At 51.7% G+C, this 15,643-nt stretch overlaps 1 protein-coding gene across 1 annotated transcript in view; it reads left to right on the top strand.

The window, feature by feature from the left end:
• The window catches only part of LOC123806167 (c-Maf inducing protein), a 227,111-nt gene that overhangs the window by 161,832 nt on the left and 49,636 nt on the right, over positions 1–15,643 (top strand). Inside the window, exon 4 of the mRNA XM_045819202.1 lies at positions 14,928–15,089. Coding sequence (XP_045675158.1) covers positions 14,928–15,089 — 162 coding nt within the window. The remainder of the gene's footprint in view (positions 1–14,927; positions 15,090–15,643) is intronic.

Here is a 15,643-nt window from a genome sequence, read left to right as displayed (position 1 = left end):
CCCAGTAATTACACTTGGTGGCGAGCCCTCTGCAGCGGCACGCACAGATTGCTTTCGTTCCTCTGTATGCTCTGGTAGTACTCCATTCAGAAGAGGGTCGAGCTGGATGGGACTTCAGGCCTTTCACAAAAACTGTTGTCCAGATGGGCAAACCGAGTTTCTGAGAAGCACAAGCATTTGTTGGGCATCTACCTAATCAGTGGGCCAGAGACAGTGAGAGGTGCTTTGCTCCCGAGTTCTCATTTTTTGAGTCCCTTCAACCATCCCCACTTGATGGGCTAGAACCTGGAGCCAGGGCACCTGGGTAGAATGAGCTGCCCTGGGACCCGGTGGAGCACCTGGGTCTATGCTCTGTCCCTGGAACCCCAGACCTTTCCCTCCACCCTCCTGCCCCCGCCAGAGCTTCCCCAGCCCCCACCAGAGGGCCAGCCTTGGGCTTTGGAGCATCCTAGACACCCCCACCCCTTCCTAGTAAAGATCTTCCCGGAGCCTCGGGAATGGCGCATGACAGCAGGCTCTTCAGACGGCCAAGAAAGAAGTGCATTGTGGGGGCTGCTTTTTTCCTGCACGAGGAAGGGAGGACCAGAGAGTCTGTGTGTCATCCCACGCATGCTTTGATGGGGGCTGATGAGTCACTGAACCATACAAGGAAGTTTTTTCACGTAAACGGTTTGCGGGTGAAGTTGTTTTCTGCCCTTTAAGGCAGAACTTTCTTCTCTATTTCTCTCTCTTTAAAGAAGTTTTTAAAACATAAATATGAGGCAGTGTCTTGGCTAGCAAGACCTTTTGTTCTACAGAAGTCTGCAGCGGGTCCCTTTTGGAGTGGGTGGTGGGCAGCGCGCCCCTGGGATGGGCGGGACTGCTGGTCAGTGTTGGGGCGGGGCTGTGGCCAGGGCCTGACTTTGGAGGGGGGAGGTGGCCTGCCCTTCTGTATTTGTACTGAGGCCCCTGCCCACCTGTTGGCTCAGAAACCAGCAGCGCCTGTCCCCACAGAGGAGTTAGGTCCTTGCTCTCCTGGGGGTGAGAACACACCCAGTGTGGCGGCCAGCTCAACTGTCTGGGAGGGGAAGTGTTTGGGAGAGAGGCTAACTGACGGGAAGACAAGGGCAGAACCGCCATAGTCCTGCCTGCCAGGCGACCCTAGTGCCTTCTTAGAACCAGCAGACAGTTTCACAGAAAGCCCTGAAATGGACAGAGAGCCCCTTTTGAGGGACCTGAAGCTGCCCCTGACTGAGCCTTCTGACTGGTGGCAGGAAGCCAAGGAGGTTTGTTGCTGTGTGGGGTCTGGGCTGGGCAGGTGCTTGAAAAAGACCCTTTGTCAGAATGGGCTGAATCTGATTTCTAGGCTAGAGCAGTTGTCTGGGACTGAGTGCGTAGAGCCCAAAAAACACACCTAAGAGGTCAGAGGCCAACTCAGCACTGGTCAAAGGTGGCGCACTTGAGCCGCCTGCTGGCATGTGTTGCCTTTGTCAGTGTCTGTATTAAACTCTCCACCCAGGATGGTCCTCATCCCCCGAAAGCCTCCCTGCCACAATGGACCCAGGGGTTTTGAACCAACAGCTCAGTGGGTTCCAAAGTGGGTGCCCAGACCAGCAGCATCTGTGTGGCCTAGGAACCTACTAGAAACACAAATCTCTGTTTCATGGACTCGGAGAAATGAAACAGAGATTGGGGAAGAGTGCAGCAATTGTGTTTTGCATTCCCTCTGGATGGATCTGATACACACCACAGATGAAAAACCACTACAATGATTGGAAGAAACTACAGTAGACCTTTATTGAGCTCCTACTGTTTTCCATTCCTGTTATCTTATTTAGGCTATACAATGTCCCTGGGAGGTGGAGATTATATCCCCACTTTACAGACTAGAAAACTGACTCTTAGGTTAAATAATTTTCTCATATGTCTGAACCAGAATTCAGACCCAAGCCTGAGGCCCCTTCTGTGTCCAGACCCTGTTGCTGGGTCTCTCTTGACCTGAGATCAAGCATGAATGGTTGAATGCATCTGTAGCTTTTAGATTACTCTGCCTCATCTCCTCCATTTATGCAGGTAACTTAGACTTCAGCACGATGAGCACCCTTCAAGTGCTGCTCCCAGGCTCCACCTTGGATTCCCCCTGTGCAAGGAGAGTTCTCAGTGCGACTGAGGGGCCTTCCTCAGTAAGGAAGGAACAGCCACCTGGTCATTCCTCTCCCTTCACAAGTCCCCTACCCGGGGAGGCAGGAGCGCGTCTTACCCTAGACTCCAGCGTGCCATCACTGCCCAGCTGGCTACACACGTTGGGGGTCAACCTGAAATTAATTGATCAGGGAATTGGGTCCTCTTGCAGGGGGCTTATAAATTAAGGCCCCCTGTCGAAGGAGCCGTGGCTGCAGCCCCGAGGAGACAGCCCAGCACGGAATGGAGCCCAAACAAAGGAATGAACAGATGAGACGTCCTCTGAAGCACTGGAAGCACTAGATAAAGTTCTTAGTCAGATAAACAGCGGAGGCTCCCGTGGAGATGCTACTGTCTTGAGGCAGCGCAGGGAACTCCTTATTTGGGAGAGACACTTCCCTTTCTGTGCCCAGAAGAAGCAGCCTTGTGCTGGTCTCTGCGTGTCAGGAGAGCGAAACTCGCTAGGGGCCTGCCCCTCCCACCTGGCAGACGAAGAGCAGTCTCTGGTACAGTGTTTGCATTTTTAAATCTATTTCGTGGGTTGCTACGCCTCGGGGGTCTCTTCAGAAAATGGCATCTCCTACTAATGATTAATGAGAGGTCTCCACTGCGGTCTTTAGTGCTAGGTGCAGGTTCTGCATGGGGCTCCCGGCCCCAGTAAGGTCATTGGAAAATAATAGGATCTTCTTAAACTGAATGTTTGAAGGGGGGGGGGGTCTCCTGCACACCTTGGGTGTGGAATGGATTGTGTATCATTTGTAATTAAGGTGAGGCAGGACACGATTCTGGACATTTGAAAGGCTGGGGAAGACAGGGGGCTGTGTTCTTGGGGACCCTGGAGGGTATATGCTGGAGCTAGGGGGCTGACACCAGGCAGGCGGTGGCCCTGGGGAAAGGCTCTTGCCAGGAGGGGAGTGCCGGTCACCGAGGTGTGGCGGTCACAGCGGTCCAAAGGCAACTGCCAGAAAGACCTTTGAGAGAGTTTGCACAGAGCACTGCGGGTGGACAGGACATCTGTTTGTTTCGTTTTCATTTTCTAAATGAGTATGTTCCCTTTGCCTCGTGGTGCTTAAGGTGGTTTACGAAAACACAGCATGGGAAAATCTGCACGAATTGATACGGAGCAACTTCTACCAGGTGTTAGAGGAAGAAAGCATGAGGCAGAGACCTAGGTATCGTGTGATGCCTTTTTTGTAAAACAAGATGAGGAACACAGCCATGGAAACTGAGGACGAAATAAATTTCTGCACATGCATGTTGGATTATGTGTGGCTGTGGAGAAAGATCTGAGCTGATAGATACCAGGGGCCAGCGGAGTCTCCAGCCCACCGCCTGGCTTTCTAAATAAGGGTTTTATGGGGACCCGGCCCTGCCCATTCATGCCACAGCAGAGTGTGGCCACAAAAGCCCGGAGTGTTTGCTGTCTAGCCCTTCACAGAAAGTGTTTGTGCGACCCTGATACATGTCACCAAGTTAGCATGGATTCGGAGGTGCAGTTTAAAAAAAGCCAACATGTATGAGATAGACTAGCATCTACACTTTTATATTGGGGGTATGTATGTGTGTGTGTGTGTGTGTGTGTACAGCAAGAGAACACATACCATGATGGTCACCAGCATGCAAACGTGCAGGCCATGAGCCCACATGACAGCGTTCTTGTGCGTTTTACTCTCTTCCCTAACACTGTTCTGTACGTTCTGATTTATCAGTGAACGTGTATTGTTTCACAATCCAGGTAATCTGCTAGAACCCCGAGAGGTTAGAAACAATAAGATCTCAGCTACCCTCCAGCTCTTTCTAAGAAGGTGGGATTCTGACCAATCTGATAATTCTGTGGAAGGAACAGAAATTAATCCTAATTTCTGAAACCTTTGGGGATTTGTCTTCATTTCTTTTTAATTAAATGCACAGTACGTGGATATGGCTTCCTGCAGGAGTTGAAACAGTGTAGATAAAGCTGAAGTTCCTCCATGCCCTGCCCTGCCCCGCCCCATCCCTGCAAGCTACTCCCCCTCCCCCCAGGAAGACAGCTGTCATCAGCCTGACACATGTCCGACCCCCCCCTTATGTGTTAGATCCATGTATGTGCAGCCCGTGCAGGTAAGTGTGTAGGAACACACAGGCATGTGTGTGGTTTTGCTTCTGCACTTCAGGTGTCGTGAGGGTGGAATCCTTGGCAGATCTCTCACCCTTCATTCTTTTCTCTGCTCTCGAGTACTACACCGTACACGTGGGCCACGGCTTCCTTAAGCATCTCTCTGTTGATGGGCAGTCAGGGGTTCTCTGGTCATCCTGACCGTTTCTCAGAGGTGAACTGTCTTTAATCAAGGTCCTACTGAACTCAATAGCCACCATTTATTGAGCAGCTACAAAGGGCAGGACATTCAACACGAAATACCACATTTAACCTGGTCAGCATCTGCAAGACGTGGGTGCTACTGTTAGCCCGTTTACAGCTGAGGGAACTGAGGTTCAGAGAGGTGATACCATTTGCTGGAGGCTGCACAGCTGGCAACTAGCAGAAGGGAAATCGGAATGCAGGTGTGCCCCATTCCCGGTTTGTTGTGCACATACACCTCGGAGCCAAAGCAGGGCCCTGCCTGAGCCTCTCTGTCCCCAGGAGTTTACAGGCTGGTGGGGGAGGTGAGTGAGCAAAGGGCAGTGAGGGTGTGGTGTTGGGTGTGCTGAGCATTGGACCGGGGGCCCCCCAGCACTGTCGATAGCACTCCCTAGCAGGGGGCTGCTAGAGAATGGCCTCCCTGGGCTTAGGGCCACGTGGAGACAGGAGAGCGTTTTCAAAGGCGGAGAGCAGGTTCGGGCCTGTGTCATGACTCAGGACAACGAGGTGGCCCCGAGGAGGGGTCCTCCTTCAGACAGGCAGTTATGACCTGGAGCACGTCACTGTCCCCCTCTATGTTGTTGTGAGCTCCTCATTTGTATGGTGGGGGTTGCGCTGCCCCCCTTAGACTGGACCAGCAGTGCTGACCCCTCGCTGCACACTCCGTCATCCGGGGATTTTGAATGTACTTCATTTAATGTGGTAAAATATGCATAATGTGAAATTGACCATTTTAATCATGTTTAAGTAGCATTAAGTTTCACAACATTCACACTGTTGTGCAAACAACCAGCACCATCATCTCCAGAACTTTTCCGTCTTCCCAAACTGAAGCTCTGCCCCCATTAAACATGAACTCCCCGCTCCCCTTCCCCTGCTCCCAGCACCCACCATCCTGCTTTGCGTGTCTCTGAGCCTGACTCCCCTAGGTCCCTCGTGTGAGGGGCATCATACAGTGTTTGTCCTTTTGTGACTGGCTTGCTGTCCTCAAGGTCCGCCCACATGTAGCATGTGTCAGAATTCCCTCCCTGTTCATGGCTGAATGATCATTACTTGGATGGACCACAGCTGTTCATCCATCCATCATCAGTGGATATTTGAGTTGCTTCCACATTTTGCCTCTAGTGAATAATGCTGCCGTGCACATTGGTGTTTAAATATACTTTAAATTATAGCATGCCCCCCAAAATACAGATGCCTACTCCACCCCCCGCACCCACCTGGTGGGATTGACCTGGGGGCAGACTCAGTTCATGGGATATTGCTAAGCCCCCTCAAGTGGTTTTGATGCGTAGCCAGGACTGAGAACCCGAAATAGTTGTTTTGGGATTAGCACCTAGCTCAGTGCCCGGCCGGGGCAAGCCCTACCAGGGGTGTCCAACCTGCAGCCCACAGGCCACATGCGGCCCAACCCGAAATTGTAAATTTACTTAAAACATTTTGAGATTTTTGTTTGTGATTATGTGTCTCAGTGTATTTAATGTGTGGCCCAAGACAACTCTTCTTCCAGTGTGGCGCAGAGGCACCAGAAGTTTGGGCACCCTGCCCCCCAGGTTGTCGCTGGTGTGGTGGGGGTTGCTATCGGCCGACGTGGGGCTCGTCAAAGGAAAGGGAGCTCCTTTTGCGTCTAGCAGGAGTCTCCCTCATGACCCCTCTTTGCCAAGGACCCTAAGCCTGCCCTGACTCCTGCCTGAATTGATGTCCTCCCAAGGAGGACCCCTGTAGCTTCCCTGGTTGGCCAGGTGACTCCTCCCCACATCATCAACGTGTAGGTATCCAGGTGTCCCTGCCCAGCCTTTCCTGAGGCAGTGAAGGACCGCTAGTTATAGGCATGGGGGGGGGGGGAGGATGACACCAGCATTTCTATCCCCTGAGGGAGCGGGAAAGAGATTAGGGGAGGGGGTGCTTCAGGTCTTTTCCAGGAAGACAAAACCCAACAAACTCCAAACTGAGGATAAGCTGGGAGAGGCCGCTGAGAGTGGGGGCATCCGCGTGCTTGTGCCCGCTCACCCACAGCCCCAGATGGGCCCCAGCTGCCACCTTCACCAGGTAAAAAGGGTTGGAAGGGTCAGCTCAGTGGCTGAAGCAGGGCAGTGGAGCAAACGGAAGCCAGGTCTCCTGGGCTCCTTCTGTCCTTTGTGGCTCACCAGCTGCGTGAGATTCCCGTGGCTGCTGTAACAAAGTACCACCCACTGGTGGCTTCTGGTGGCTGCTGCAAATCTTGGCATTCCTTGACTTGTAGATGCATCATTCCAGTCTCTGCCTCCATTTTTCCATGACCTTGCATATGTGTGTGTCTTCAAGTGGCCTTTTTACAAGGTACTGGGCTTAGTTTTAGGGTCCACCCTAATTCAGTATGACTTCATTTTAACTTGGTGGCATCTGTAAAGAAATATTTCCAAATAAGGTCACATTCAGATACCAGAGGCTAGGACTTGGATATATCATTTGGGGGGACGTAGTTCACCCCACCACACCAGGTGTGTGACCTCAAGCAAGGTGTTAATCCCTCAGCGTGCCCTTCTGCTGGGTACCATGTGGAACAGAGAAGAACATGTGTCTGCCTTGTAGGGAGTAGTGAACGAGGCATGTGAGTTAGGGTTCAAGATCATCATTCTTATCTGGAATCTACTTAAAACTGCAAGCTCCTTGACCTCCCAACTCTGAGTTGGAATCTGCCTTTTAGCAAGATCCACCCCCTCCCCAGTGGTTCATGCACACAGGAGCATCTGAGGAGCACTGGGGGCGGGGGGGAGGGATAAAGGATTTGGTATAGTGCCTGGCACAGCAGAAGCACTTCATACACGTTAGCCATTATTCCTGATTTTTATTCTCCCTTTTACAAACACTGGAAGCACCTTCCACGTGCCCTAAGTGGTTCCAATCACTGCACAGAACAGTAAAGAAACAGGCAAGGCCCCAAGAAGCCCGGAGCTGAGTGAGAAGAACAGTCACATACTATTTGAAAATGTAGTCAAATGGATGTGTGAGGTGACTGGATGTTCCCAAGAGTGCAGCAGGCCCTAAGAACCTGGTAGGATGTGGTACTCTGCTGGGAGACTGGCACCAAGGCCAATTCATCTCACCAGCCAGATGCATGGTTTCCTAGGCAATCAGCGGTGCCCCAGAGCTGATGCGCAGGACACTGTGCCCGAGCTCCTGCTGTTTCCTTGGAAGCGGTAATGGCTGCAGGGAGACTGCCTCGGTGGGCACTGAGGGGCTGAGTGGCCAGGCAGGCACTTTCCCCTCTTTCAAACAAATTGCCTGTCTCCCAGGCCTCTGTTAGCTGGACACCCAGCGGCAGTCAGGGGGCTGAGGCCCAACTCTCTGATTCAAAGGATTTCTCACTTGTTTCAGCAGGAGGCAGCAGCAGCAGCAGTCAGGGTGGAGAACGTGCTCAGCTGTGCCTCCCAGGGTGGCGTGGCAGCTGGGCGCCCAGGATCCACAGCTAGATCTGGGTCCCCATTCCAGCTCTGGTTCTTCCTTGCAACGTGACTTAAATTCAGCCTCGGTTTTCTTGTCTGTAAAATGGAGCTAATTATACCACTCACCTTGTTGCGTGCTTGTGAGGATTAAGAAAATTACTTTATACAAAATGCTTAGCAAAGGGCCCAGCTTATAGAGAGCCCTCCAAAAGTGTTAACAGTTACACTCTTGTCATCGCCCATCGTGGTCATTCCTGAACACGGTAAGCCCTGGGCAAGTGGTAGGCTGTGCTGTTGTAATTAGTGGCTTTCTTAGGGTGAGTTGAGCTGTGCCTTACGCTCCAGCTGACAGGGCTGGGCTGTGTCTCATTTCGTGTTGTTTCCTCCTTCCTTTCCCCTCTGTGGAGGCGATGCCCAGAGCAGGTGTCCCCGCACTTACCCAGAAAATCCCGAGTCCCCCGAGGGTGATCACTGATTAGTCCATCTGTCGGTTGTTGGGCCAGCAGGTGACACTTGAGTAATTGTGTTGGCTACAAGATCGAGACCTGAGGGCCAAATGGGCGGTTTGGGGATGACACACACAGGCAGCTCACAGGCTTGGGTTGTGTCTTCAGTGCTAAAAGGATTTAAGGGAAGCCATTCTGGGGGACTAACGAGAAAGCTGAAAATGCGCCCCTGCCTAAGTGCCGGGGCCCCCAGCAGCATACTGGCTCGGCAGGGATGTGACTGACTTGGCAGCATCAGCACCCACAGCCCCAGAGAGTGTGAGCAGGTCAAAGGCCCCTGTCTAGGAATCAGGGAGGCCAGACAGTTCACTCAGCCAACCTGTCCTTCTCCCTGGTTGTGAAGGCACATTTGGGACAGCAGCCTGTAGACCTGGAGGGACAGTTGAAGGAGTTGGGCGGATGGACAGGGTGCCGCTCCCATATCGGCCCCAGCAAATAAGCATTGCCTGAGTGATGGGAAGAAGCACCAGGACAGTGCTGGTTCTCTGGGGGCAGGTGACAGGAGAGACTCCAACACTTCAGGACAGCATGGCCCAATAGAACTTCCTGCAGCGATGAAAATGTTCTATATCTGCACCATCTGCTATGGTGCAGCTACCAGCCACTCGTGGCTATCGAGCAGCTGAAATGTGGCTAGCAGAACCGAGATGCTGATTATTTAGTTGTAATTTATTTTAATTAAGGTAAATGTAAATAGCCATGTGGGCCTGGTGGCTCTCATACTGGCAGCGCAACTTTGGAATCTCCCTGGAAAGAAATTCTAAAAGCCAGCCTGGTTCTTCCCTGGCTTGTTTTCCTCCGTGGCTCCAGAAGCTCCCATGCAGCCTTGCCTTTAATGTCAGGTGGTGGGAGCATGCGTGCTTGTGTGAGTCCGAGCCTCCGAGGCTGCAGCAAGCAGCAGAGCAGCAGCCCCTACCATTGGGAGGCATGCTTCCAGCACATTCTGAGTCACGCCTTCCCTGACGAGGGACACATTCCCAGTGACAGCTCATCTCCTGTGGAGGAGCCAGCAGGCTCTGCTTTACCAGGCCCCAGAACCCGGGTGTCTGTCGTTGCCTCTGCTGTGGGAGCAGTTGCTGGAGAGATGGCAGATGTTGCCCAGGTAACATCCCCTCCCTAACCAGCAAAGAGTGAGAACTGCAATGGAGTGAGTGACTCTTCCTCATGGGAGGCAGCAGGCTCCTCCCGCTGGCTCGGTTGCTTCGGGAGCTGGTGGGGCTTAGTCATGGATGCCGGGAGCCTTCGTAAGTCCTGCCTGCTTCGGACCATTCATTTTCCCAGGGCTTGGTAGGTGATAAGAATGAGAGCTGCTGTTTAGCCAGGATTGGTGCTGGGTGCTTTATATATTTTATTTCGTGGAATAGCCATGGCAAAGCTTTGACGCTAGTTATTCTCACTCCATGTCTCAAGTGAGGAAAGTAGGGTGCAAGTGACAGGCTGAGTTCCGTGAGTACCAGTCTGTCTGTTCTGCTCACCTTAGTGCTTAACACAGTGCTTGGCACATCATAGTGGATGGATCCCAGTCATTTCTGTTGGTTCGTTGGTTGGACAGATGGGTGGGTGGGTGGTGCATGCATGGATGACCGGTGAATGGAGGGAGGGATGGATGGATGAAGTAAAGCTTAGAACTGAACTGAATGAGGTCCGCTGCTGGCAAAACCTGCGTGCTTAACTACTGAGACACACTGCCACTGGCTTTGTCTGCAGTCCTCCTCTACCTGCCGAGGTTGGGGTTTGCTTTACACACCTTAAGTGAGGTGTAATTTACATACAATTAAAGTGTGTGATTTACATACTATTTTAAGTGTGTGATTTAATGATTTTACTAGACTTACAGAGTATGCAACTCTCAGTGCAATCTCGTGTAAAGTATTTCCATCACCCTCAAGGATGTCCTCACGCCTGTTTGCCGTCTGATCTCCGTTGCCCTCCGTGCTCCCTAGGCCATGACGGTTCCACTTTCTGTCCCTTTAAATTTGCCTTTTCAGTCATTTCAGATACAAGGAATCATACAGTGTGTCTTTTGCATCTGGCTTCTTTGCTTGGCATAATACTTGTGAGGTTCATCCATACTGTAGCTTGTAGCCTTTCTTTTAAAAAGATTTTATTTATTTTCAGAGAGGGGGAGGGAGGGACAGAGGGAGAGAAACAGCAATATATGGTTATCTCTCATGTGCCCCCCCCCCACTCACTGGGGACCTCACCCACAACCTAGGCTTGCACCCTGACTGGGAATCAAACCAGTAACCCTTTGGTTCACAGGCAAGCACTCAGTCCACTGAGCTACACCAGCCAGGGCCATATTGTAGCCTTTTTACTACCAAATATTATTCCATTGTCTTGGATAGACCACATCTGGCTTACCCATTCATCAGTGGATGGACATGTGGGTCGTTTCCAGTTTGAGGCTATTATGAATAATGCTGCTGTGGACATTCTTGCACGTGTCTTTATGCAGAGTCTGTTTTTAGTTCTCTTGAGTAGATTTCTAGGAACAGAGTTGCTGGGTCAAATGATAAATTTATGTTTAATGTTTTAAGCAACTGCCAAACTCGTTTCCCATGATATTCTCCTAGTTTACATTCCCACCAGCAATGCACAAGGATCCCAGTTTTTCCACGTCCTCGCCTGCACTTGGAATCACCTGCCTTTTTGGTTGCAGCAGCCTGGTGGGTGTGCAGTGTGTCTCTTTGTGGTTTGAACCTGTATGTCCTGGACGGCTCCTAATGTCAAGCAGCATCATGCATTTACTGCTAGGCTGGGGTTTCACCTCTCCAGCCAGGGGTTGGCACACTTTTTCTCCAAAGGGCCAGATAGTGAGTACTTGGGGCTTTGTGGGCCACGTTGACTTCTGTCACATGTATTTTTTCATGACCCTTAAAAAATTTAAGACCATTCTTGGCTTCCTTGCACAGAAATAAGCAGAGAGACAGCTCGAAGGCCCCTGTCAAAGGATTCCAGCAGCCCATCCACTCAACATGGCGAGAGGTTGCCCACGCTCCTGATGAAGTGGGCTCGGTGGGAGGACCACACTGCAGAGCTGAGGGCTGGGCTCCTGGGAGCCTGGCGGGCAGTGTCCCCAGCCCCACTGTGACTTACCACCAGATGAATTCATTGGAGTTCCTGGGATGAAATCTACTAATGTGTCACCCAAGGCAGAGTAACTGGGCCCCTGTGGTCCTGAATGGGTCTCCCTCTGCCTGTCGCTGCCCTGTCCCAGAGTTCAGGGCCTCTTCTGGGAACCAGTGGCCTGCCCACACCCATGACCATGATGTCACAGATGCACTTCCACCCTCTGTTCCCACCTGGACCCTGCTTCTCAGAGCCTTGTGAACTTGTCCTGGGCTTCACCCCATGCCACCGAGCATTCCTGACCCCTTCTTCACAGTGTCTCTTGATGAATCTGTCCTTCCTCTCCACCACCTGTGCTGGCCCTGTTGGATGTGATGGAAAGAGGGAGATTTCTGGGGTCTATCAAAGCCAGTTTTGATTCTTGAGTTGCCCTTTTCAGCTACGTGACCTTGAGCAAGTCATGTCACCTCTCTGGTCATGATAGTCTATGTGTGAACAGGACACTGTCGTCCTATAGCGGAAGCTGCAGGCACCCTTCCCTCTCAGCAGTCTTAGAGTCTGCTCCCAGGGCTGCTCTCCCTGTGGCAGGCCCCTAGCTCCTGGAGCTACTGTGAGGACCGCATGAGAAGATGCTCATAAGTGCCTACCCGGCACAGAGCCTGGTATGTAGTACGTGCTCATTGAATGCAGCCCTTGTTACAACCCCTGGGACCTTCTGGTTTTGAATGCATCCTCTGTGACCTCTGTTCTGGGGCTGCCTCTTAAACAAGGGTTCGGGTTCCAGAGGCATTCGTGGGAGAGCAGTTGCCAGTGAGCACCAAGGCTGAGCACGGCTATTAAGGGGCTCCTTGGAAGCTGCACTGGGGCTGGTGGCACCCCGTGGACCCTTCTGCCGAGGTCTTGCTGCTCCAGAGTCTTGGTATGTCTGAGTGTGGCCAGCAGGGGACTGTACTCACGACCACCCACGCCGTGGGCCAGCTGGATTCAGTTCAGTTTAAATGAGAGTTGGCTGGAGCAATGTTCATCAAAGATTAATGGTGGCTATTTCTAAGATGTGGGATTCAAATTTATCCTTTTTGTGTGCTTTTCGTCATGGTTTAAAATTCTTAAAATAAGCACGCATCGTTTTCACCAAAAAGTGAAGTCATTATTCTTTCGAAAGTAAATGACTTGCAGGCGATCAGAAGAGAAGGCACTTAAAGCTCAGACCGTGCTTGGATCTAGAATCTGCTGTGGGAAGATGTGGGTGTGTGTCATTGTGGTTTTCTTTGGGGCTTAATAGATAGCAAGCTTCTGTGACCATTTCATAGTCATTTGAACAGTAAGCAGTTCTCTGGGCACAAAGCAAAACCACAATGTCCAGCACTCAAAGGAGCCTTCATCCCTGTCGGGGGAGGGGTTGGGTTCTGCCTTGGGAACGGTCTCCGCTGCAGGAAGCTTTGGGCGGGCGGTGTTTGCTTGGATCAGTCAGGGAGGCTCAGCTGACGGTAACTAGGACCGAGTCTGGTTACGGTCCCTGAGTCTGGGTATGTTCCCCGGAAGCCAGAGAACTGGGTGTGTCTTGTCATTAATGTCATGGATCTCAGCAAGCACTAATTGTCACTGACATCCTCATCAAGACGTACTTACTATTCATTAGCCACCCACCCCCCTCCCCCGACAGCGCTTGCCATGGCTTTTTCCCCATCCTAATCTCGTCCAAAATGATGGACAAGGAGATGGGCTGCTCATTTCCCTCCCCCACCTGGTGAAAACTATGCTGTCTTCAACCTTTGGGCTCCTCTGTCCTTCTTGGCCCTCTGCGAGGGCCTGTCCCTCTCTGGTTCTCGATGGGGAGCGGGTGACCAGGCAGAGAGCCGTAAGACAGAGAGAAGGGGGTGAGGGACAGAGGGAGTGGATGTTGTGTGTGTAGGGAGAGACCAGTTGGCCTACACACGAAAGACCTGGGGCACTGAGGGGGAGGTCAGCTCTGAGTTAAGTGGGTGATGGTGGTGGTGATGGGGGTACGATGAGCAAGTAAGAGGTTCCAGAACATCATGGAGTGTGAAGAAATGGGAGGAAGGAAATGGGATGCTTTTTTGTATTGCTGTGGATTGTACATTTTATCTTTTTGAAGTTTTTCAAAAGACACTAATTAAGTATCCTGATTCCCCTTTTTGTTACTGGTGGTGGCTTTGTTTGGACTGTGCTCTCGAATGTAACTCCATATAGAGTGGCCCATGTGGGTCCGGGATTTATAAAGGTGACGTATTTTAAGAGGCTGCAGGGTATTTTCATGCCTGATTTACAAAAGAGGAAACTGAGGCTGAGTGGGTTGAAATGCTTTATAGGAAGAATCTGATGTGTCTGACTCTGGACTCTACCTCGTTCCGCCCCAGTGCCTTGCTCAGCACAACTCCTACCCAGTTTGGTAAAGACTGTGTGCCCCGAATGCATGGGGTTCCAAGATCACATTGTAATTCTTAACTCAGAAGCTCAGTGGTCAGGGAGACTCTGGTTGCTTTGGGGGCCAGTGGGAGACCATAACCTCCTCCTCCTCCTCTTCCTCATCCTCCTGTTTCCTCATTCAGACTTTGGCTTGGAGATTGTGACATGTCACTCCAGCTGGCTGCTGGCATAGTGACACTAAAATTAGGTTTTCCCCATAGAGCAGCAGCGCACTTAATGAAGGAGTTCATCCTGATAGAAAGAGAGGCTCCCCAGCAGGCCGGGATGGCGGTGGGGGTGGGGATTTGGCTGGGACTTCGGCCTTTCGCCTTCCGAGGCAGGGCTCCTGTTTCCATGATGTCAGAGAGGCGGAGCTAACTCGGCCTCACATCGGGGGAGGCAGCAGCCCTTGCCTTCAGCTTCGCCAGTGGCTCCTGAGCCAAGGTGAGAATGCTCCCGTCTTCCTCACTAGGGGGAAGCTGAAGATGGCCTTGTTTCCTGGGGGCCATCTTGGACTCTGTCCCCACCTGGCTGGATGGGGTTGAATTCTTTGCCCCTGGTCTGTCTGTCCTGTTTCTTATCTGAGCCCCTCTCCAGGGGGACCTCTTGGGAGCGGATGAACAGAAGTAGTGCTTCTAACTCAAAGACAGTCACTTTGTGGACCCACGAATATTTCCGCTCCTATTGGCTTTGAACACTCGGGAAGTAAGTTTGGCAGGATATGATCTGAAAGAGAAATCTTTTTTTTTTCTTAAGTCACTGGAAATCGTATTGAAATTACTCTTCTGTATTCAGGAAGCCTGGCCACAAACACACCTGTGCCTTAGGACAAGCGTCTCCTTCCTTTTTCAGGCATCTGTGTCTTACGGGCAGACAGTGGCCCACACTGATACTTTCTTGGGGGCTTTTACAGCTTAATGCATCTAATTCTTTGATCACGTTGTATCTTCTGGCACCGACATATCAATAACATGTTTGTGTCTTCTTTATTCTGACCAGAAAAAGATTTACAAATACAAGAAAGTCCTGAGTAACCCAAGCCGTTGGGAGGTTGTCTTGAAGGAGATCCGAACTCTGGTGGACATGGCCCTGACATCGCCCCTGCAGGACGACTCCATCAACCAAGCCCCACTGGAAATCGTCTCAAAACTGCTCTCAGAGGTAAGGTGCTTCCCCTTGCTGGGCCTGGCACCTCAGTGCCCCCTCTTTAAATTCCTTTATTTCCCTTTACCTCCCCTGCTCACCATCCCTCGGCCAGAATTGCATTTGAGTTTATGCTGTTTCTCCATTGCTTAAGAAGGTGAGCGGTTCCCCCCAGCTATTTGAGGGTGTCAGGAAGGTTTGCCCACTGCTTCCCACTGAGCTGTCCAGGGCCTGTGGCAAGGACGAAGGGACAGCTATCACTACCCTGTCATGCCTTATGACCAAACAGGATGGCAGGTGGTGGTGGTGTGGTTATGGTCTTGGCCCTGAGGTGTGGGCTGTTGGTGGTGGTGGTGGTGATGGCTGAATCAGAATTCTCTAGTTCATTCCCAAGTGGGAGTGCACCGGGGAAGCCCCCAGACTGTCCTTCCTTCCAGCCTCCCCTGTGGGGGCTGGAAGTCCCGGCACTGGCCCGCCTCTGTGCCAATGGTCTGGGCAATGTGGTTTTCTGCCCTCATCACCCCCAATAGCCTACAGCTATATTTTGTTTATCTTGCACAGGATTTTTAAAA

The sequence above is a fragment of the Phyllostomus hastatus genome, unplaced genomic scaffold (genome assembly GCF_019186645.2).
Source record: "Phyllostomus hastatus isolate PE091 unplaced genomic scaffold, TTU_PhHast_1.1 phas_scaffold_345, whole genome shotgun sequence".
Classification (NCBI taxonomy): Eukaryota; Metazoa; Chordata; class Mammalia; order Chiroptera; family Phyllostomidae; genus Phyllostomus; species Phyllostomus hastatus.
The sequence above is the reverse complement of the archived record's forward strand: the minus strand, read 5'-3'. Positions and strand labels throughout refer to the sequence as shown.